At 42.4% G+C, this 23,438-nt stretch overlaps 1 protein-coding gene across 1 annotated transcript in view; it reads left to right on the forward strand.

Annotated features, from left to right (window-relative positions):
• Nucleotides 1-916: 916 nt before the first annotated feature.
• The window catches only part of MAST4 (microtubule associated serine/threonine kinase family member 4), a 435,814-nt gene continuing 413,292 nt past the window's right edge, over nucleotides 917-23,438 (forward strand). Inside the window, exon 1 of the mRNA XM_077816962.1 lies at nucleotides 917-1,234. Within this exon, the coding sequence (XP_077673088.1) occupies nucleotides 917-1,234 (318 nt within the window). The remainder of the gene's footprint in view (nucleotides 1,235-23,438) is intronic.

Here is a 23,438-nt window from a genome sequence, read left to right on the forward strand (position 1 = left end):
GTGAGGCCCCATTTCTGCAGGACACTGAAACCCAAGAGGCAGTATGTAGTACTGTGCACGGAGATGGTTAAAAAAAATGGTGCAGGGATTGATTGGGACCCAGACCTCTTACCTCAACACAAATAATTAATAAAATAACAATACTAGGACACCTGTAGGAATGGAGTCTCGCCAAAAAGTCCCTTCAACCGAGAGGGATTTTGAAAGGATTAAAAAAACCCCTAGAACACTAACTTTCTATCAGAAAGTTTAATATATTGTACTTGGACCGTTTATAAATAGGCGACTTGACGGCGTCCCTTTGATAAGATCCCAGCCCGTGTTCACAAATGAGCCCCAGTGGCGGCACGATGGTTTGAAAGAACTTGCTGTCTTCAGATACGTTGCATCCTGCGCGGAGGTGCAAGGAGACAGACCTTCTGCCTCTCCCGCCCCTCTTTCCTCCTTTTTAACTGGTTGTTCCCCCTCCTCCCACCCGTCTCGCTCCCTCCTTTTCCCTCTCCTCCCTCCCCCCATTACCTGCCGCTCACGTTGGGCTCTTGGCCCAGGAATCATCCTCGCAGGGCCCACCCACCGCCGTCCTTACCATTGGCTCCGCGGGCTGCCCGTCTCCCCCTTCCCCTGTCCCGGAGGCAGGTTCGCGGGAGCTGCGGCAGGCTCGGCGCGTCTCCAGCTGCCTGGGAGCGGAGCCGCCGCGGGCACCGACAGCTCGGAGCTCCGTCCTACGCGCCAGCAGCGGGGGGCAGGGACTCCGCGGGTCTCTCAGCCAAAGCGCCATGTAGCCGCTGCTGCCCCGGACAGCGCGCGGTGCCCCGGGGGCGGCTGCTTCCCGGCGGAGCATGTAGGCGCCGGCGGCGGGGGGTTGAGCTGGTTCCCTACCGCGGCGGCTCCTGGTTGCCCGCGGCACTTGGCGGCGATGGGGGAGAAAGTTTCGGCCGCTCCCGAGCGGCTGCGGGGCGGCGGCCGGATCGTCTCGTCCTGCTCCAGCTCCTCGGGCTCCTCCTCGGGCTCCTCAACTCTCTCGGAAGAGGCGGACGCCGGCTTGGCCCGCGACCGCCCCGGCGGCTGCTCCGACCCGGGGCGACAAGCGGCGGCGGCTCCCCGCGGGGCGGAGCGGGAGGAAGCCGGGCGGTGGCCGCAGAGCGAGGAGGCGGCGAGCCCAGGTGGGGGGCAGCAGCAGCAGCAGCAGCTTCGGCCGGAGAGCGACGCCTCGCTGGAGGAACAGGAGGAGGAGGTGCGGTTCGTCCGGGGAAGGGGCCCGGCCAGGTGCAGGGGTTGGTGGCCGTGGCTGGCTCCTGAGCCGGGCGTGGTGCCGGCAGCGGGCAGGGGTGTCGCCCTGAGGTTAAAAGCGCCCTCTCCTCCTGCGGGGATTTCCCGGCAGGATCCCGGGTGCTGCGCGGCATCCCTGGGTGGGTTGGCCGCAGAGATGCGGGAACGGTTTGTATAGCGGGGGTGCTGAGCGCCTTTGAACCAAACTGTAAAAACCCTGCATATGATGGAAACCACTTGGGGGTGTGTGTGTGTGTGTGTGTTTGTGTTTGTGTTTGAAGCATGTTTTGATGGATGCCGGGCGTTGAACTTGCTTCTCTGCTCCTGTCTTCCTCTGAAAGGAGAGCTTGGGCTGAGACAGGACAGGGCTTCACTAGCAAACCTTTCCCTAGCACGTTGTTCACAGGATTCCTTCCCCAGTTCACTTGTTCCACATGGGATTCTTGTTTGTTCCTTTTTGCTAAATGTTTGTTTTTTAAAAAGGGGAAAACTTCCTCATTCCCCCGCCCCGGAACAATCCAATACGATCTCTTCCTCTTATAACGCTGCTGTTAAATGAACTCCTCAATGTCAAATGGAAATTATGGGTTAGCCCTTAAATGACACTAATCTGCCTGGAACAGCTAATGCCATATATTTGTGGATTATGTTGTGGCTTTGTGAAGACAGATCTGTTGCATGATATATGTATACTCATGGGGTTTTTAAAAATTGATTTGTAGCCTACTTTCTAATTATTTTAAAGGCATTTGGACTGTTTTCAGGGTAAGGATTATACCTGTAGACATTGTATAGTTTTTAAATGTATTGGCATGCTCTGGTTCCATAAAACTTCATAATACCTAGTTTGGAATCATATGGTTTTATATGCTGTCACGGGGCAGTCTGTGTTCTCTCTCAGCCTGGTGGCTCACAAACTTCTTTTGTTAAGAATTTGTCCACAACATCCTGACGCAGGTTCCCTTCTCTCTGACTTCATCCTACATCTTCCTGTGGCTATGGCTGGGATTGACCAGGGAGGCTAAAGGTTTATCTTCACTGCAATGTTAGCTTGAGTTAGCTATGCTCAGGTTCACTCCTGTTGAGGTAGCCTAACTCATAAGAGCGTAAGAATGGTTCGATCAACAGTCTATCAGACCCGGTATCCTGTCTTCCAACAGTGGCTTGTTGCAGATGCCTGAGAGGGAATGAACAGAACGATTGTAAAGTGATCCATCCCCGTTGTCCAGTTCCAGCTTCTGGCAGATGGAGGTTTAGGGTATCTAGGGTATGTGTGCATGACAATTAGACACCCGCAGCTGGCCTGTGCCAGCTGACTTGGGCTGAGAGGCTGTTGAATTGCAGTGTAGATGTTTGGGCTTGGGCTGGAGCCCAGGCTCTAGGACCCTGCGAGGTGGGAGAGTCCCAGAGCTTGGGCTGCAACCTGAGTCCTGAACCTCTGTGCTGCAATTAAAAAGCCCCTTAGCTCGAGCCCTGTGATCCCGAGCCAGCTGAACAGGCCAACCGCAGGTGTCTAACTGCAGTGTAGACATATCCCAGAGCATAGCGTCAAGTCTCTGGACCCTGACCATCTTGACCAATAGCCACTGATAGACCTATTCTCCATGAACATACCTAGTTCTTTTTTGAACCCTGTTATAACCCTGTTATACTTTTGGCCTTCACAGAATCCTCTGACTGAAGTTAGAGCAGTCACACTGTGAAATAACATTTGAGCTGCAGAGTAACTGAGTCCCCACTGCATTACTAGCTGAGGTATGAGCAGTACTTGAACTTCAACCCATAACCCCTAATGAGCTAAGGAGCTCAGGTTTCATGCACTACTTAACTCAAGTTAGAGATTTTTGTGTGGTTGAGAATAGGTTAAGGGCAACACTGCAGTTAAAATCTTCATCTAATCCTATTTGGCACTGTTAACACAATGTTAGCAAGCCCTAAGAGAATTAGGCACAAAACTTCCATTGAAATTCAGTGGAAGATGAGTGACTGTCCTTCTGAAAACTCCAGTCTTACCTAAATAATACTAGGGCAGATCAAAATAAACAAAGTGGAGCAATAGGCACAGAGAACATGTTTGAACACCCACTCCCTCTGTATTAAAGCCAGTTCATCCGCAGGCTGTTTTTCTTTTTTGTATGTGTAAGATTTTATCTCCTCTGGCTGCTAGCAGCCATGTAGCACTGTTCATGCCAGGTCACTTTGCTGTTTGGTTCTGCTCTCCTTTTGCATTTGCTAACCCGTGTAGTCAGCAGAATCGCTGGTTTGAAAGGCCCAGTGGGAACAAGCCATTAGGGCTACCAAAGAAGCCAAGAAGGCTAAGCGGGCAACCAAGAAGTCTACACCCTCTACAACAAAGGCTCCCACAAAGGCTGCACCTAATGGTTGAATTTCAAAGTGAAGAAACACTTAAAGCGGCATGTTAAGACTTCATTTTCTACATAGGGACCCACAAGTGGAGAATACAGGGGAGTTCTGAAACCAACTTGCGTGCTCACTTGAAGCTTTTCAAAAAGCTGGATGTTCATGACAGCTTGCATAGTTGGGGATGTCATGCTGGTTGGTCTTGTCCCATTAGTTTTATTTTTGTTACTTTTAAATACAGTCAGTTTGAAAAGCTAACTGGACTTCCTTACGGTTAGGAGGAGAAGGATGCCAGTGAGGTGCAGAAGTAGTGCCTTTTTCTTTTTTTTTCTTTTTTTTTCTTTTTTTTTCTTTTTTTTTCTTTTTTTTTCTTTTTTTTTCTTTTTTTTTCTTTTTTTTTCTTTTTTTTTCTTTTTTTTTCTTTTTTTTTCTTTTTTTTTCTTTTTTTTTCTTTTTTTTTCTTTTTTTTTCTTTTTTTTTCTTTTTTTTTCTTTTTTTTTCTTTTTTTTTCTGAAAGTCAGTCAGATGTTTATTTAATGCAACCAACTACTGTTTGACAAGTTAGCGCTTTCCACCAGCACAAGGAGCAGAAACTTTCACTGGCTTCATAATCTTTTGTTTCGGTGCAGCCTTTGTGGGAGCCTTTGTTGTAGAGGGTGTAGACTTCTTGGTTGCCTGCTTAGCCTTCTTGGCTTCTTTGGCAGCCCTAATGGCTTGTTCCCGCTGGGCCTTTCGCACTTCAGGCTTCTGATTTCTCTTGGCCATTATTTCAGCCAAAGATGCACCAGTGATAGCCCTCTGGAACTTGACTGCACAGTGTGTGCGCTTTTGTATTGGTAGGAAGGTTAGATTTCTTCTCTCCTCCTCAATCTCAACTTCAGGGAAAGTTGAGCAGCAGGAGAAGTAGGATAGCTGTCAGCAGTCCCAAGAAGACAGTGCTGCCTCAGTTCACACTTTTGTAAAGTTATCTTTATAACCATAACTTGAACTTTAATATTTTTTTAAAGAACTTTTAAATTCTGTTGTATCTAGTGATTTAGATTCCCTGCTGCTTGTGAGTAGAACTGAGTCAGTAACTGATTTTTGGTAGCTTGGCAGTTATGTGCCCCAAAAAAAAAAAATTGTGTTCAGTTGACCCCAAACTACAAATTCCAAAAAATTGCAGCAAATCAAAAAAGTTGACTAAAAATACATTTCAGATTTAAATGAAACATTCATTTAGTTTTGGGGCATTTTTTAAAAAATAAAATAAAAAGCAAAGGAAATGAAAGGCTAAAATGGCTGCAGGAGGAGATGGTGCCGCTCTCCTTATAACTTTTAGCCCAGTGGTTAGGAGGCTCTCTTGGGATGTAGGCAACCTGGGTTGAATTCCCCAGCTGCCCAATGTGGAGCAAGGGTTTGGACTTGAGTTTCCAGTGTTTCAGGTGAATACCCTAACTAGTGGGCTACAGAATGTTCTCTCAAACCCTCTTGAAACTGTTCCAGACATATGAATAATTAAGTAGCAATTGGAGCAGGGACTTGAACTTGAGTTTCTCCCTTCTCAGGTGAGTGTCCAAACTACCAAGCTGCCCGGTAACTTGGGTTGGGTGTGTGTCAGGCTGTCCTACTGAATCTGTTCCACATTGTTTAAAACTCTTGAGTAGTCATTGGGCCAGAGAGAGGGAGAATGATTCCATAGGGGTTGAAGGGAAAGGAATGAATGGCAGAGAGGCAGTGCTTGCCCCATTTTCTTTTTCACCATGCCTCTCCATCTCCTTGTGCACCAGCTCTTCTCTCTGCCAGAAAGTGGCTTGGAGCAGGGGATCATAGTTGTTTATAGTTTTTTTGTTTTGTTAAATTTATTGATACAAATGGTACCAAACATCAGCGATGAGTACGTCATTTTGTTTCTGAATACTTGTCTATCTTTCAAAAAGAAAGAAGCCATGTAGTTTATAGGTGAATCAATTCTCAGACTTTGACTGAACTGCTTGAGGTTGAGCTTACATATAATGTGAGATCATCATTGAATTTGAAGCTAATTATTATTGATTCTGCTATGAGTTCCTGAATCACCTGGATAACTGGGAACACTCCTGCTTGTCAGAGTGCTGTAGCAGCCTTCCAGCAGGAGTGCACTACTTCACAGTAAGAATAGCTGTTTGTTATAATACTTTCTTTGGCTAAAATGGTTAAAAAAGCTTCAGAAAAAGCCACCTTCTCCCAGATATACAAACCCAGTCCTTGTGACCATGATAAATTGAGAAAATTGGTAAATTACCTTTGTAAAGTAAAAAAATGTATTCTTTGTAACTGAGACTTGGTATTCAGATATCTGTCTGAGTTCTATTTTCAAAGTTATTAAAACCCCAAAATGACTGGGTTTCTACTGAAAACTTAAACTGACTTCTTAGAGTTGCTTTTGCTCAATTAAATATATTCTTAGGAACCCCTCCCCCCCAGTTGGCATGATTTCAGGTATCTTAAGTCCCTTGTTCTGTATAATTAGGGACACAGAGCTGTTTCTTAGTACAGTAGTTTTTCTTCTATCTGGTGCTGCTTACTGATCACCTGAAGACCCACTCCTCTGTTCATTAACCCACATGCTCTATACTATAGCATTTGACTTAGGCCATGTTTACACTAAAAAGTTAAGTGGACCTAGCTATGTTGCTGAGGGGTGTGAAAAATCCATACCCCGGAGCAGTGTAATGAAGCAGACCTAACCCCTGGTGTTGAGAGTGCTAAGTTGATGGAAGAATTCTTCTGATGACCTAGCTACCACCTCTCAGGGCGGTGGATTAACTACCGCTATGGGAGAATCCCTCCCGTCGCACTAATGAATGCCTACACTGAAGCGTTGCAGCTGTGTTGCTGTAGTGGTTTATGTGTAGACATAGCCTTAGTTTTCCCAGGAGGGGAAGAGAAGCTGTGGGGAGGAGACATGGATCTTAGTTTGATACTTTTTTTGCACAGGTGCAGAGGGCAGGGCAACTCAGCTAGAAAGACCCAGAAACTTCCAGAACAGGGTATGGTAGTTAGTAGATATGTTCATTAGTTGTTCTGAGGCTGTTCTCATTGTGAGCAATCAACCTGCCAGGTCATACCTTAGTTATCCTCTGAGACCTGAGTCAGTCAGAGAGCCAGGGGATTGGGGAAATGTTATAAATAGAGGAGTTTGACACAGGACCAAGCGTTGTGTTTGCTTTGAGGGCTTGGTCCCAGTCCCTGTACCACTTTAGAAACAGGTGAGTTCTGTTTCAGCTTTATTTATGAGGAAAACCTTCCATTAGAGTGATATTTGGTCCACCACATTGTGTGTTATGGAACTGCCTGTGGAATTTGTTTTGTTATTAGCGCTCTGCTCTAAACTGGGATTCTGCTTTAGAGAGAATGGGGTCATACTTTGTGAATTCTTGCCTGACTTAGCCAGGCTTATGAGGAGATGTGGTACCCTGCAGAGTGAGAATCTTATAAATATCCGGGATCCCAGCCTTTGTACCGCTGTGGATACAGGATGAAGACTTCTGTTTCACCAGCAACTGAGCAGAACAGTCAGCTATTAATTCCAGAGCTGAGTGGCTGCTAGTTGTGACGCTCCCCAGGCTATTTGCGTACAGGGTTCTGAAGTGTTTGAAAGGACCAAGAGACTGTCATTTCTCTGCTCCAAAGAGCCCAGGTGACATACACTATATAATATAGTTAGCTCTAAAGTCTCAGAAATCATCTCTGAGAGAGGATCAGAGAGAAATGTGTTTTGATGTGTGTGCTAATGTATAAAAATGATGTGCTGAAACTTTATATTTGAAAATATATGTACATAAAAGAGAAACAAAAGGGGGGAAGTCTATAAACTACATCAAAAAGAAAAGGAGTACTTGTGGCACCTTAGAGACTAACCAATTTATTTGAGCATGAGCTTTCGTGAGCTACAGCTCACTTCATCAGATGCATACCGTGGAAACTGCAGCAGACTTTATATATACACAGAGAATATGAAACAATACCTCCTCCCACCCCACTGTCCTGCTGGTAATAGCTTATCTAAAGTAATCTTCAGGTTAGGCCATTTCCAGCACAAATCCAGGTTTTCTCACCCTCCACCCCCCCCACACAAATTCACTCTCCTGCTGGTGATAGCCCATCCAAAGTGACAACTCTTTACACAATGTGAATGATAATGAAGTTAGGCCATTTCCTGCACAAATCCAGGTTCTCTCACTCCCTCACCCCCCTCTAAAAACCCACCCCCATACACACACAAACTCTCTCTCCTGCTGGTAATAGCTCATCCAAACTGACCATTCTCCAAGTTTAAATCCAAGTTAAACCAGAACATCTGGGGGGGGGGGTAGGAAAAAACAAGAGGAAATAGGCTACCTTGCATAATGACTTAGCCACTCCCAGTCTCTATTTAAGCCTAAATTAATAGTGTCCAATTTGCAAATGAATTCCAATTCAGCAGTTTCTCGCTGGAGTCTGGATTTGAAGTTTTTTTGTTTTAAGATAGCGACCTTCATCAATCGATTCTTCTATCTACTAGATTTTGTTTAAAAGTTATTCTTAGTCTTCCAAATGCTATTTACAGCATTTTATACTATTTACAATGGGTTTTGTATGCATTAAATCTTTGTTATACTAAGAACCCTATGGTTCGCTCTCTTCTGAAATTGATTGGGCGCTATGAGTGTCCATTTATCTGCGTTTTACATTCAATAACCCTGAGGTTGAGCTTTGTGTAACCTATTTAGAAAGGACTGCAAGACAGAGCTCTGGCCTGTGCTTTACCAAAGGGTTAAGCTGAGGTGCAGGAAGAAGGGGTGTGTGTGTGTGAAATAGATTTATACAGAATATTGTCTGAGCATTCTCTGTGTCTGTTCCAATATAAAAATCAGTTGCTTTGAAAATTGTGACTACATGTGAGAAATCTAAACAAGAGTAGATGAATTTCTGGAAAACCAAGATTCTGTCATGAAGCTGTCGATATTGTGGAGCAACCCCCCTGCCCCCCCCTGAAAATAGAGTTGATGGTAAACTCTTTTTTGTAAATTTTGTAGATTTGTCATCTGGAATGCATAACACTCTAGTAGGTACATACCTATGTCACTGCAGATTGCCATCTCTTAATGCAGCACTGTTGGCTGTAGCTTATGCTACTTGTGAACATCCTAGTGTCCTTAAATATTAATAATGTACATGTTTTGCTGTGCTGGAGTGTGACTTAAGTCTTTTAAAAAAATATGAACTACCCTGAAGTGTTTTCAGTGGAGATGTTATGTGATCTCCATTGAAGATGTAACTGGATGTTACATGATCCAGTGACTGACATCAGGGCATACCGTTCTTACCTAACCAAATGGAGTGATAGTATTTTGCCTTTCCTTTATTTCTTCCTCCACTTCCGTAAAAATTAAAACTCCATCTGTTATGGACAGGTTCGGTGTCTGGGAGACGCCAATTATACAGGTCCTTGCATTGTTTTAGTCTTTGGCACTGATGGAGCATGCACCATTCTGAATACGTCTTCTGCTCAAAGATGAAGTGCATAATTATTGGAAAGTGAGTTAAGAGTCAGAGATAGAGATGCCACAATGAAATACATGCTCACTGCTAGGTAGATAGTTTTGTGTCAGAAAATGCCGATTCATCAACCTGAACACTTTTTCTGGATAAGGAGCATTTTCAATGAAACTTTCATTGGGAAGGTGTCTACGGTCCAGGATATAATTTCACTGGGAAGGTGTCATTCCTGTGTATATACAGTCCAGGGTATAATTTCACTGGGAGGTGTCCAAGATATAATTGCTACTCAAAACCAGGGAGATCCACCCTATAATAGTCAGTAGCCTGATGGTTATGGCACTCATCCAAGATGCAGATGACATGGGCAAGCCAAGTTCAAGTGCTTGCTCAGCCTTGTTCAGAACACTTGTGAGTCTGGATCTTACCCTAACCGTGAGACTGTTGGCTACTCTAGCTTGGGTCTCTTATGTTTGGAGCTGTTTCAGTCTGTATAAATATTCACTGGGCTAGAAAGAGATTAACTCTGTAGCTTGGTTGTTAGGGCACTCATATGGGATGTGAGAGACATAGATTCAAGTCCCAGATCCGAATCTGGGAGATCAGGGATGTGAACCTGGTTCTCCTATGTCTCCTTTATCTCGGGTGAGTGCCATAACTGTTGGACAGTTGGCTCTGTCAGGTGGTGTGTCTTTCTCTGTTTTTACATGAACAGCTTTGAAATATCTGTTTGTTTGGTCCCAAAGTGAAATGGGAAACTTTTCAAAATTATGAAAATTCTCACAGAATGGGAAAACCGTTTCTCAGCCAGCTCTACTACTAAGTTCTTGAATATTTTCAGTGGGGTTATTTAAAAATGAAAAGGTTTTGCTTTGTTACTACCTTCTCTTAAGTATATAGGACTGTCTCAACATTCATGTAAACCACTCTTTTCCATTTTGCCTTTAACATTAGAAGTATTTAGTATTTCCCTTTCTTTGCTGGAGGAGATCCTTGGAGGACTCTTGGTGATGCCACACAAAGATGTAAACTGAGCTTCTGTCTCCTCAGTGGTGTGAGTGCTGAAGAGACTGATTCTTACACTTAAGGCTTTGTCTCCTCCTGTAATATTGTTTTAATATATGTAGGTACATATCTTAATACAGAAATACAATATGTTGCTCTTATGGTTATCGACCATATTATTATATTGTTAACATTTTATTTTATTTTAAATTATTTAAACACAACTTTAGCATGGGGGTGTGTGTATATGCTTATGTAACCATTCATATTAACGTTTTCAGTGGGGAGAGGGGGAAAGTGAATGTTTTCTGGGGAGTGGAATGAGGAGTCGCAGGAGAATAGAATGAAAGGAAAGCTAAGGGGGCTAGAGTATTCAATTATTATAATAATTCAATTATCCTCTGTGTACATCCTTCCTGACTATCCTATAAGTGTAGGATTACTGCATCTATATATCAAAGTATCTCAATGGTTTCAGTATTTCTATTGGATTGGTTTCCTGTGCAAGGTATACTATTTAACCTTTTTAAAAAAATTTGCCTGGAACTGTTTTCACAACAATTATTAGACCTTGCATTACAAGATATTCTATTAATAGTTTATTCCAGTGAGCTACAGTAGGAATAGTTGCCAAATTAAAGATTGCCCCTTTTTTTTTTTTTTTTTTTCCTATAAAGAGCAAGAATAGGAGTAGCTTCCTTGTTCCTGGTTTGAGTCTTTTTGGCAGGCCAACTACTAATACGCTTCTTGAGAACTTTAATCTCTCTAGTATTTTTTTTATTTCAGGATTATTTTCCAAACCTTTCTACCACCCAGCAGTTCCATATCCTATGTATGAAAGAGATCCTGGTTGTCTTGCATTTCATAAGATATCTGGGGCAATATTATGTATTTTATTATATAGAGGTAGAGAAACATGCATTCTGTAAATAAAAAGTACTGGAATTGTACTACTTGGTTAGTATTTCAGTTAATATTTATCATCTATATTATCTCATTCCATTCTTTTGCTGTTACTTCGTATTGATAGTCTGCCCTCTGTAGCTCAATAGCTTTATGTGGCTTGTCCACTAAAAACAGTCATGAGATTAATATGTTCTAGACATAATCTTGATTGCTGAAACTCAAACCTTTACTTAACAAAAGTTTACTAATACATATAGCTTTGTTGGTTCCTCTTTTATCTGAAAGTGTTCATTGAAAAAGTAAGCAATCTGTATAAATTGATAATGTATATTTTTAAAAATATACATCAGCTATATCTGTTTTAGGGGTTGTCAATTCCTAAAGAAATCTTTCCACTTTTCTTAATGATATTTGCCTCAACACCTAAAGACTTATTTGTTCAGTCCAGTTTTAAAAGCAGTTTCACTTTTTATTTTTGATATTCTGAGATCTCTTCATTTTGTGTGGTCAAGTGCCTCAGGTACAGGATTAAGGGGTGACTTGATCACTATCTGTAAGTACCTATGTGGGGAACAAATATTAGCAGACAAATTTATAGCAGACAAGATCCAGTGGCAGGAAATAGAAGCTATTTCAGGCTAGAAATAAAGCATAAGTTTTTAACAGGTTAACTAATCATTGGAACAGTTTATCAAGAGTTGTGGTGGATTCTACATCACTGGCAATTTTTAAATCAGGATTGTATTTTGGTTAAAAGATATGCTCTATGTCAAACAAGAATTAATTCAGAGAAGTTCTGTGGTTTGTATTATGCAGGAAGTCGGCCTACATGATTACAGTTGTCTTTTCTGGTTTTAGAATCTATTCAAAGATCATGAGTCAGGCCTCAAAATGAATTTAAAAATAATATTGGATTCTTTTTGTTGTCTGGATTTTGAGCATTTAAGGGTCATGTTTTCCAACTCTTCCTCACTGCCATGAAGGCAACACCTTTTATTTTTTAATTTTTTTAATAAATTGAGATTTTCATGACTTCAGAACCTGGGGCTTTAGGAAATATAGTTTTCTGTGAAATGTTCTGTGACTTGTGATAGAGTCAAAAAAGCTGATAGCTGAGTGCATGTGGGAGTGATGGGGAGACAATGAGAAGATGGGGAGGAGTGAACTGGCAAGGACTAACCCCCCCCAATATTGCAGGACTGCAAGGAGGAAGAAAAGGGTGAAAAAAATCTCCATCTAAAATGAAGCCATTTCCTTTTACGATTTTTAGTTTGAGCTACTGATCCCAACTATCGGAGTTTAAATATTTAGCTGAAAGAAATTCTCCCATAAAACCTGCACTCTGCACTTTGAAAGAATATAATGATGATATCCTACTCAAACAGAGACCCAAATAAAACTAAGGCTCTCGTCTACCCTACAAACCCTTGACCGGGTTACGCTTTGTGCTGAACGTGGGGTTAACTCATAAAATCCACAGCAGGGATGATGCATTCTCTGTTGTCCTACAGAAACATTACTGTGCATCGTGTTCGTTGGGTAGATTTAGGGAGAACTCCATGCATGGGTCTCAGTAGAAACACACTGTGACTTAAATGCTGCCCTCAAGAAATAAAAATTATTTAATATATAGTGATTGGCAAATTCTTCATGGAGCCTTTCCCTGATGCTTTGCTAGAACTGTGTAATTAGCTGCGTCTGTTCTGTGAGCGATCTTACTGTATCTAACAGCACTTCTACCTTGGGAGATAGTGTGCTGTGCGTGGGTGTACAGATCAGCCAATGTATTTTTTAAAAAAAAACCCAGAACACTTCAGATTGCTAGTTATCTTCATGTCTTTAGGCAACTTTTATTAGAATGTAACTATACTATAATTATGGTTGAGAAGATATTTCCAGAATAAGCCTCTATTTTTCATACACTTTACCTTACCAAAAATGTCTTGGTCAGACATCTTTCCTACCAGATATGAGGTTATGGGTCTATTACACGAGTGCGTGGGTGAGGTTCTGTGGCATGCGATGTGCAGGAAGTCAGAGTAGATGGTTGTGATGGTCCCTTCTGGCCTTAAAGTCTGTCTGTCAATTTTGGTGTATAGAAAATTTTGGAGAAAATGTATAATCATATTTTGTTCAGAGATGCTGGAATACCAAAGGAGGTTATCTTTTAGCAGATATGGGGAAATATTCATAGCTCAAAAATGGCTTATTAGAAAGTCACACTTGTATGTGGTAATGGTTTCCACCCAACTGGTCTGTCTTAGTCTCTTACAGTTTTCAGTTCTCTCTTAGCACAGACGTTCTTCTGCTTATGACACATTGGAGAAAACTTAAAGGTATATCTTCAGCTGATGTAAATTGTCATAGTTCCATCAACTTCAATGGAGCTGTGATGGAGATGGAGCTCTTCTGTAGTAACTTATGAATACTGTAGGTTGACCTAAGTATTGGGATGTTCACTGTATGAATATATTGGTTTAATTTAATAGTGGGCTATATGGAAAACAAGTGAACAGGAAGAACAGCTCAAGGTAAGCCACCCCACAGCAAAAGCTTTAGGGTTGTTTTGGGTCCTTGGCAGAGCCTTAACCCTGAGGAGTCTGTCATGTCTTGCAGAGTTCACTGAACTGGTTTATGATGAGCAGGGCCCAAAACCCAGGAAGTGACAAGACCCAAGGAACATTCTCTGGATAAAAAGAGATTCTTTATTTCCAGAGGGGAAGTAGTTGCTGAGGAGCTCTTTGGGGAAGCAGACTAAGGCAGGCACTTGCTGGAGCGTCTGAAGAAGCTAGGACACCTCTGGAGGGTGGTGAACTTTAGGTAAGACACAGACACACGCGCACATACAGTTTGTTTTTAAAATCCTTTTACGCTAAATGTGTTGTTCTGACTGTTAAAAATTAAACAATACTTTGATTTAAGAAGGCCATCTGGTCACTGTATTCACCACTGATCACAGATTCCTGAAGGAAAGGACCACAAGTACCAAACTCAGTTGGAACTGCTAGGTAAGCATAGTTTGATACACAGGTTACTGTAGCCCAGAGTCTGGTCTCAGAGTGGGAGAACTGACTCCACTCCAGACGAGGTAAGCACATAAGGCCTGACACCTGAAGTGGATTTCCTCTGGGATAAAGATGCAGCTAGCTTTGCAATCAGGACAGGTGCTAGGACAACTTGCACCATTTTAGTATCCATCCCATAATGTTCTATAGCCTTTGTGTTTCCATGTCTGTCTATGTGACACTCTGCTAGCACGGTGGACTTTTCTGAAAAACCATTAGAAATAAAATGAACAAAAGAAGATGCATTGTACAAATCTAAGACGTTAGTCAATGTAACAAGTTTTAAATGGTTTAAAAAAAATCACACACCCTACTCTGCATGCGGGGCTAGCTTTCTGAGGATGGGTAAAGTAAGGGCAAGTCTTCTACCACTGACACATTTGTAACTGCTTACAGTAGCTAGTGGGCGCAAACTTGGTGTGCTATTACACCCTTCTGTTTAATTCACTTGGATGCTACCAACAGGTATAGTTGTGCAAGGGAAGTGTGACAACTTATCTCCTAGATGATGAGGAAAAAGTATGTACAACTATGTGTGTCCTGGAGACTTGCAAGTGAGTATAAGCAAGTTATAGCTATGAGAGAACTAAAATATTTGAATCCAGCTCGGCTTCTCCCAGTGTGACTCCTACTAGGTAAGGATTTTTGCATAGTAATCAAATTACGTAAAGGTAAATCAAAGAGATTATGAATCCCAGTGTAGATTTACACAGTGATGGGTGAGTCAGTATAAAAGCCAAGAGCGGAACTGGGAATAGCAGACTGAACACAAGTCTGAGAATTTGGTTTCAAATCCAGATGAAATATGGTACATGAATGAAACTGTGTGAGGAAATAGACTATTAGGTAGTGCTGGCAAGTGTGATGGTTTGACCTGTCTTTTAATTTATCTCTGACACGGTTGCCAGCAGGCTTCTATAGCTGGTTGGAAGTTAGATAATTGTAATACACAGCTACCTGTACTTAGATGCGATCTAACCAACTAAAGCCAATAAAGTTATTTAAATAAGCATTGCAGGCAACAAATTATCACTTTCTATTTATAGACGAAGCAAAAATATGTCCATTGTTACAAATCTGGGTGCCAAAGTTGTTGTTCACACAGTGAACAGGCAACTTGTGGAACCCCTTGCCTGAGGAGGTTGTGAAGGCTAGGACTATAACAGGGTTTAAAAGAGAACTGGATAAATTCATGGAGGCTAAATCCTTTGGCTGTTAGCCAGGATGGGTAAGGAATGGTGTCCCTAGCCTTTGTTTGACAAAGGGTGGAGGTGGATGGCAGGAGAGAGATCACTGATCATTACCTGTTAAGTTCACTTCCTCTGGGGCACCTGGTATTGGCCACTGTCGGTAGACCGGATACTGGGCTGGATGGACATTTGGTCTGACCCAGTATGGCCATTCTTATGTTCTTAATTTTAGAAATGTGCACGAGTCCTCCCATTGAATCTGATGGGGCTACTCATGTGTAATGTTACTCAAATATGAAAGTGTTTGCATGTTTGAGTGCCTTAGTTTGTAAGGTTTTTATGTATTGACGAGGTATTGGAAGCATTTAGCAAAGGCTTCTTGAATCTCATTTCAGTATTACTGGAGAATGTGTTTATAGTACATATACATATGCAGCAATGTTGCTTGAATACAGTTTTTTGTTTACTCTTTCTCAAGTTAAGTCAGGGCACTCATCTGTAGTTTGAGCTGTTTTAAATAGTTTAGGCCTGGTCTACAGTACGCGGTTCTTTTGGAATTAGCTGACTTACCTCGAAATAAAACTGGTTCCGTCCACGCAACCAAACCAGTTTTTTCGATTTAAAGTGATCTTTACTCCGATTTCTGTACTCCACCTCGGCAAGTGGAGTAGTGCTAAAATCAAGATCGCAGTTCCGCGTCACAGGTACTGTGGATGCAATTCGACGATATTGGCCTCCGGGAGCTATCCCAGAATGCTCCCTTGTGACTGCTCTGGACAACACTCTGAACTCCGATGCACTAGCCAAGTAGGCAGTAAAAGCCCTGTTTGGTCACCACCATCACAGGCGACCACACAGTCCCGGATTCGCAGACGAGTTCCAGCATGGTCCGAACGGGAGGTACTGGATCTCATTGCATGTTGGGGAGACGAATCTGTTACGGCAGAACTACGTTCCAAAAACAGGAACGCAAATACGTACGCTAAAGTCTTCAGGGCCATGACGGAAAGAGGCTACTCCAGGGACACAGAACAGTGTCGTACAAAAATCAAGGAGCTCAGGCAAGCGTACCAAAAAGCCAGGGAGGCGAACGGGCACCCTGGGTCATAGCCCGATACATGCCGCTTCTAGCGTGAGCTGCATGCAGTTATGGGGGCTGACGACACCACTACCCCACCACTGGCCGTGGACACCTGCAAGGCGGGGAGTAGCACGGAGTGAGGAGGATGAGTTTTTGGAGGAGGAGGACAGTGCACAGGTGGCAAGTGGGGAATCTGTTTTCCCCCCTAGCCAGGAACTATTCTTAACGCTGGAGCCAATAGCCTCCCCCCCTACTCCCAAAGCATGCTTCTGGACCATGACCCTGGAGAAGGTGCTTCTGGTGAGTGAGAGCTTGATCGGAGCCACGCGGTGGCGGGGGTGGGGGGAAACCCAGCTGCGCTGGGCTGTTCGCGTCTTTAGTTTAAAGGGCTCAACCCTGCTTAACCTCATCGGAGCCCCACGGGGCGGTGTGTGTGGTGGCGGTGGGGGGGGGGAGAGGAGGGAGGGTGGTGTTTGAAGCAATCATCCCAGAGAGCCCGCAGGCTGCCTGCAAACTGAATTCTGTTGCCTGGCCGCATGTGATGGCTTACTCACACCAAAGTGGCAGGCACTTCAGTATAGGAGGCAAAATGAGACCTTGTACAGAAAGAACATGCGCTGTGTACTATGAATTGCCTGTTTCACTGAGAAACAGTGTCCCCTTGTTCTCTAAAATGTATCTTTTAAAATACTACCCTCCCTTTTTCTCCTCCTGCAGCAGGTGCAAATGTTTCAATGTGGCCCCTATCTACTCCGTCCCAGAGGCTGGTCCAGATTAGAAGGCGGAAAAAATGAACTCGGGACAACATGTTCGCTGAGCTCATGCAGTCCTCCCACACTGAGAGGGCCCAGTTAAATGCGTGGAGGCAAACAATTGCAGAGTTGTTTAAAGCATTACATGAATACAAACAGAAGAGGGACGCATGCAATGAGAGCAGGCAGGATGCTATGGTCAAGCTCATGGGGGAGCAAACTGACATGCTCCACTGTATGGTGGATCTAATGTGGGAAAGCCAGCAAGACCACAGACTGCTGCTGCAGCCCCTGAATAACCGCTCTCCATCCTTCCCAAGTTCCATAGCCTCCTCACCCAGATGCCAAAGAACACGGGGGCAGGGGGGAGGCTACGGGAACCCACACATTTCCCCCCCCCCCGTCCAGCTTCTGATTTTTCTCTCAATGTTTTGTGCAACAAATAATAAAGAACGGTTTTTAAACAATTGTGACTTTATTTCCTTTAATATATATATAAAGGGGGCGGGTAACTTTAAGAGAAACAAACACAACTGTCACACCATACCCTGGCCAGTCATGAAACTGGCTTTCAAGGCTTCTCTGATGTGCAGTGCGCCCTGCTGCACTCTTCTAATCGCCCTGTTGTCTGGCTGTGCGAAACTGGCCACCAGGCGAGTTGCCTCAACCTCCCACCCCACCATACATCTTCTCCCTTACTCTCATAGATATTGTGGCGCGCACAATACAATTGGAATATTGGTTGTGCTGAAATTGACCGACAGTGCACCGCTCCGACATTCGATGCTAGCCTTGGTACTGTGGACGCAATCTGCCGAATTCATGCGCTTTAGTGGGGACACAGAAGACCAAATGTATAAAATAACTTCCGAAAATTAGAATAGAGTAATTTCGAAATAATTTCGTACTATAGACGTATCCTTAATTATATTTTCATCTCCAGGACAACTTGTCAAGAATTTATTTGTAAAATTAAGTATATCTTGATCTTCACAAAAAAGCTAAAGTGAATCCTGAATTTTTCCATATAATTACAAGTGGGTTTCTTGAATGGTATATTCACAGCAGACTCAATTTGGTGGTCCTTACTTGGGCAAAATACCTTCTGAAGTCATTGGGAGATCTGTTTGAGTATGGAGTGAATGATTTAGGCCTGTGACTGATAGTCAGTTGGCTATTAAGAATTCATAATATTAATCTTGACTATATGTAAACACACACACTATTCACTAGTCACTTCCCCTCTGTGCCTCAGTTTCCCGATCTGTAAAATGGGGATAATGATACTGACCATCTTTGTAAAATGCTTTGAGATCTACTGATGGAAAGTTCTGTATAAGTGCTAGGTGGTATTCATATTATTACTACTACTCTGTTTTACTATACTGCATCTGTAGTAGTTCCTTAAGTGTTTTATTGCATACCTACCAGTTACTTTCAAATACTGTGTTATGTACTCTTGTTTATATAGGGTGCCACCCCTGTTGAAACTATAGTAAAAACTGTATTGTACTTGAGAAATACCATGAGTACTTAAAATGCAGTCTGTAGATCCAAGACAGGAGAGTTATAGCTGTATGTGCAACCTTCGCTTTGGTATTTTTGGCTCTTGAGTGCTTGACCATGGAATCTCTTAAAGTTTGCAGGAATACTCTTGTCCCTATCTTTCCCTTTGCATTCCACCCACATGCTCTGTGAGTACTAAAAATGGCACTGTGGCCATCTGTATAGTTCCAGATCGGATTTGCTCAGGCAAAAATACTTATTTGTAGACTATCTCCTAGCCTGGCTAACTCTTTGGGGTGGTCTCCTCCTTCTGCATCTTCACTAGCATGAAGAGTCTGTGGGTCAAGTTCTGCCACATACACCTGTGCAATCCCACTGTAGTCAGAGTTCCACAGGTGAATCCAATTGTCCTTAGTAGAGTTTTTTTTTTTAATTCCTTGTTACCTTGGAAGTTGTCCTGCCTCCCTAATGTAAGGGTATAATGTAGTACAAAAATGTTGGAATGGCATTCTATCCCCCAGTGTAACCATGTGTATGTATATAAAGATGTTGTATAGTTCCATATTCATTATATCACTAGTTTCCATATAAAATTTGCTCTGTTTGTTAGACAAAAATCATTTCTATTTACTAGTAAACAGCCCTGCAAAATCATGCTGGGTTTTGACAATCAAATGGATTTTTTTTTTAAACACCTCCAATGGTATCACCAGTATCAGTGGGTTTGCATGACAAATTGGGCTCTCAGCTACATCTGTGCAATTCCATTTCTTTAAATGATGCTTTCTTAGCACACTCACACAAACATGCACAAACCAATTTATAGATAGATAATTTTACGGAGGGCTTAAATCTGCAAACAGTAAAGTTGCACAGGTGTAAGAGAGGACAGAGCTTAGCCTGCTGAGCCTTTCTCATTGGTAATGGTGGTAGTGCATATGATGGAAAGAGCCTAGATTGTCAGAACCCAGAGTCAGGACTGGTCTACACCACGAATTTACATTGCTGTAGCTGTATCTCTGAGGGGTAGGAAAAATCCACATCCCAAGAGAAGTAGATATACTGCCTTACCCCCTGGTTATGGACAGTGTGAGCTAGGCAAAATAATTTTTCCATTGACCTAGCTACCACCTCTCAGAGAGGTGGATTGCCTTTGCTAATGGGAAAACCTCTCCCATTGGTGTAGATAGTGTCTACACTGAAGCAGAGCAGCAGCACTGCAGCTGAACCACTGTAGCATTTTAAGTGTGGACATATCCTGAGTTTATACATAGAATTAGTTATGTGCCTTGAGCGTGGAACCTGACAAAATATCTTTTTAGAGAAGAATGACGCTTCAGTTGTTCAACAACTGAAAGATTTAAAAAACAATGTCAATTAGTCTGGGAAAACGTTTCCCGTATAGCCTGTGTCTGTTCACTAGTTTTCTGAATTGTATTTGTGTTCAGAGCTGTGTAGTGCTGGTGTTGCTTCATACTGTAATCTGGCTCAGTTTTTGCATCCAGCACTTGGAAAACTAGAGTCAAAGTGTACATATATTTCAGTTACTTTGAGTTGTCAAGTCTTGTCTTGTCTTCTCCTTTTCAGAAAAACTGAAAACTCATTAAAATATATATTGCATTATTGATGCCTTTTGGACAACGAAGAGGTCTGATGCATTGCATATATATAATGTTCCAAAGTGGGTTTGCTGAATGAAGACGTAAAAGTATTGATTTCATTCATCATAGATGCAGAGGGAATAAAATACTTGTGCTGATAAACTTAGAAGGCTTAACTCAGGAAATAATTTAGTACTTAGATTTTTTTTCTTAATCTAATATTATCCACTTCATCAGGTATCCATATAGTTCCCTCGTCAATGTCCATTTGTTCATCATTTTGATAGTAATATAATTTCTCCTGCACTGAGAGAAGGCAGGGCTAAAGTAATAGAAGTCACTTGACATAACTTCTAAAAATCAGATTAATATTTTTATTGCATATTGCCATTTCAATGAGCAGTGTAGTAATAACAAACTCTAATTCCTGTCAACACATGTAGATTTAAGCACCTCCTCAACAGTAGGGGACCAAAAATATGTTTTGGCTTGTCTATTTTAACACCTATTTTAAAATAATGTAATCCATAAAATATCCTTTTAACTTGATGAAGCAAAATAACTAACTTCTGAGTAAGCTTTTACTAAATTGTAAATTAAAGATCAAAGTTCCCTACTTCAACAAACGTCGATTCCATGAAGTCCTTCTCTACTTCAGCCAACGCCAGGTGATCAGAAATCATGAGTGGCTTTAAAATCCTAAGACTTTAAAAATAATAAATGTTGATATCTTTTTATCTGCTTTCTGTTTTCTGAGTCTTTAGTTTGAGTTCACGTTTTTTCAGCCTTTATCTGCAAGCATGAAGGCTAGAAACTCACTTTTAAAAATAAAAATAAACAGTCTTGAGAATCTCATGTAATCACAGGACCTCAGAGCTGGCACTTCAGAAAAGTATCAAATATCACAAGAGTCATAATAAAATCAGGAGCATTGCCAACAAAGCTCCTTCCCCAAAAGCTGGAATAAATAAAACTTGTAGTGTGTCCTGATAGCTGTAGAAACCTGGCCCTTTCAGACAGGTCGGGAATAGGCTTGAAACAATATCCTGCCACCAGCCCCTCTCTTGCTTCGGTGCCCCCACTTATCGCAACTGTGACAGTATGGCACATGTCGGAGAGGGTGCTTCTTAACAGGCGGGTCTCGAGCCATTTAGTTGTATAGGTCAAAACCAACAGCTTAGTTTCCACTTGGTAACCAGCAGACAGCTAGTGCAGATTCTGTGGCATGGGTGTCATGCTCGTGCCAAGTTATGTTGCTTAATAAGTGGGCTGCTATGTTCTGCTCCAGCTTGTTTCTGGGTTATCTTAAGCCATTCTGTCTGGTACAGCACATTGCAGTTATTTAGTCTTGAGTGAAAGAGGCCTGAATTGTGGTAGCAAGGTCTGTGTCTGAAGGAAATGGCCACAGACACCAGATGAAATGGGGACTGAGGTGAGAGGTATTCCTTGATACTGATTCTATACAATCCTCATAAAGCAGCTGGGGATCCAATAGCATCTCCAAATTGCAAACTCTGGTAACAAACCGCAGACACCTTCAATAAGGAAGGCAGAGATAGTCTTCTCCATATTTTTGGTTTGCTTCCACAAAGCCAGCATCACCTTGGTCTTATTTGGATTGAGCTTCTAGTCTCAGCAAAGCCGCTGACTTGCTGTGTAGCTTTAGAAAAATCGTTTAACCTCTTGTTGTTTACCTATCTTGACAGGTGTGCTGTGAGGCTTAATGTTAAAGCATTTTGAGATTCTTGGTCGAAAGGTGTATAAAAAGTAAGAGCTGGTGTATTCTTAAGTAAGAAATTGCCAGATTCCTACTAATAGGGGCAGAAGGAAGAAAGGTGTAGGTGGTCTAACTGTAGAAGCTCAATGTGTTAAAGGTCTCGTTGCTCTTTAATATCTTGAGTATAAGTAGAAAGAAATTCTTTGTAATTTTTAAGCATGAAGATGTCTGAACAGAAGATTAAAGTAGGTGGTAGTTGACTTTATTTTTAAATATTTAGAGGAACACCTTAAATGTTCTAAAACATTTGTTCCAGGCAAGCTGCAAAAACAAAGTATGTGGGTGTCTGCGTGGGGTGAGGGAAAATATTTTTGAGCTATCTTATGTACTTTGAGTCTCAGTGCTCATTTCCTAGGGCAGAGATTGGCATAAAACACTGGTGTCATAGTCATTATTGAAAAACAATAAAAAAGATGCTGGTGTTCTGGATATTTGAATTTAGCATTACATTTCTCTAAAAGAGGTTCTCAACCTTTTTCTTTCTGAGCCCCCCCCCCCCCCCCCCCAAGATGCTATAAAAATTCCACAGCCCACCTGTGCCACAACTGCTTTTCTGCTTATAAAAAGCAGGGGTAGCATCAGAGGGTAGCAAGTAGGGCAATTATACAGGGCTCCACACCACAGGGGGCCCTGTGAAGCCAAGTTGCTCGGGCTTTGGCTTCAGCCCTGGGTGGCAGGGCTTGGAGCCCTGGGCTTCAGCCCCAGGGGTGGGGCTTCAGTTTTCTGCCATGGACCCCAGCAAGTCTAATGCCGGCCCGGCTTGGTGGACCCCCGAAACCTGCTTGCGGCCCCCCAGTGGGCCCCGGACTCCTGGTTGAGAACCACTGCACTAAATGATATCTCCTCTAGTCAAACAATGTTCAGCGTCTACCATATGAATCAAAGCACTTTCTGTTTCCTGCCTAGCTGCAGCTCTGTGGTTTGAGCTTTGTGGTGTGCTTAGAACACTGGAATAACCTGTTAACGGTACATATAATGCTGCTACTGTTCCTCTGTGCACTTTGTCACCCTCCATTGCCTTCTGCTTGCTGAGCAGTGCACAAATCTGTGAAATGTACTGCATCACATATCTTTTAACTAACATCCCTTTCCCATTCACTTTGGACTTGATGTTTCATTCCCTACATCTTGATTATTTTATTTACTATTTCATCACCCATTATAAGTTTAACTTGGTTGAATTACTCTGCATAGCACTCTGGATAATGCTGAAAACTTAGCTGAACACGTGCTACTCCTGACATATATTATGTAATTCTTTAAAATAAAAAGGGACTGGTCAGAGACCACTAGTACCTGAATTGAGAAATAGGTACTCTGCATTAAGCAAATACATTTTAAACCTTAAATCTTCTGTCTGATCAATTTAAGTCAGATGATTAGCTGTATTTTAGTGTTTTCCATGTTTAAGTTCAGTCCTTGT

This window comes from Eretmochelys imbricata, chromosome 5, assembly GCF_965152235.1.
Source record: "Eretmochelys imbricata isolate rEreImb1 chromosome 5, rEreImb1.hap1, whole genome shotgun sequence".
Taxonomy (NCBI): Eukaryota; Metazoa; Chordata; order Testudines; family Cheloniidae; genus Eretmochelys; species Eretmochelys imbricata.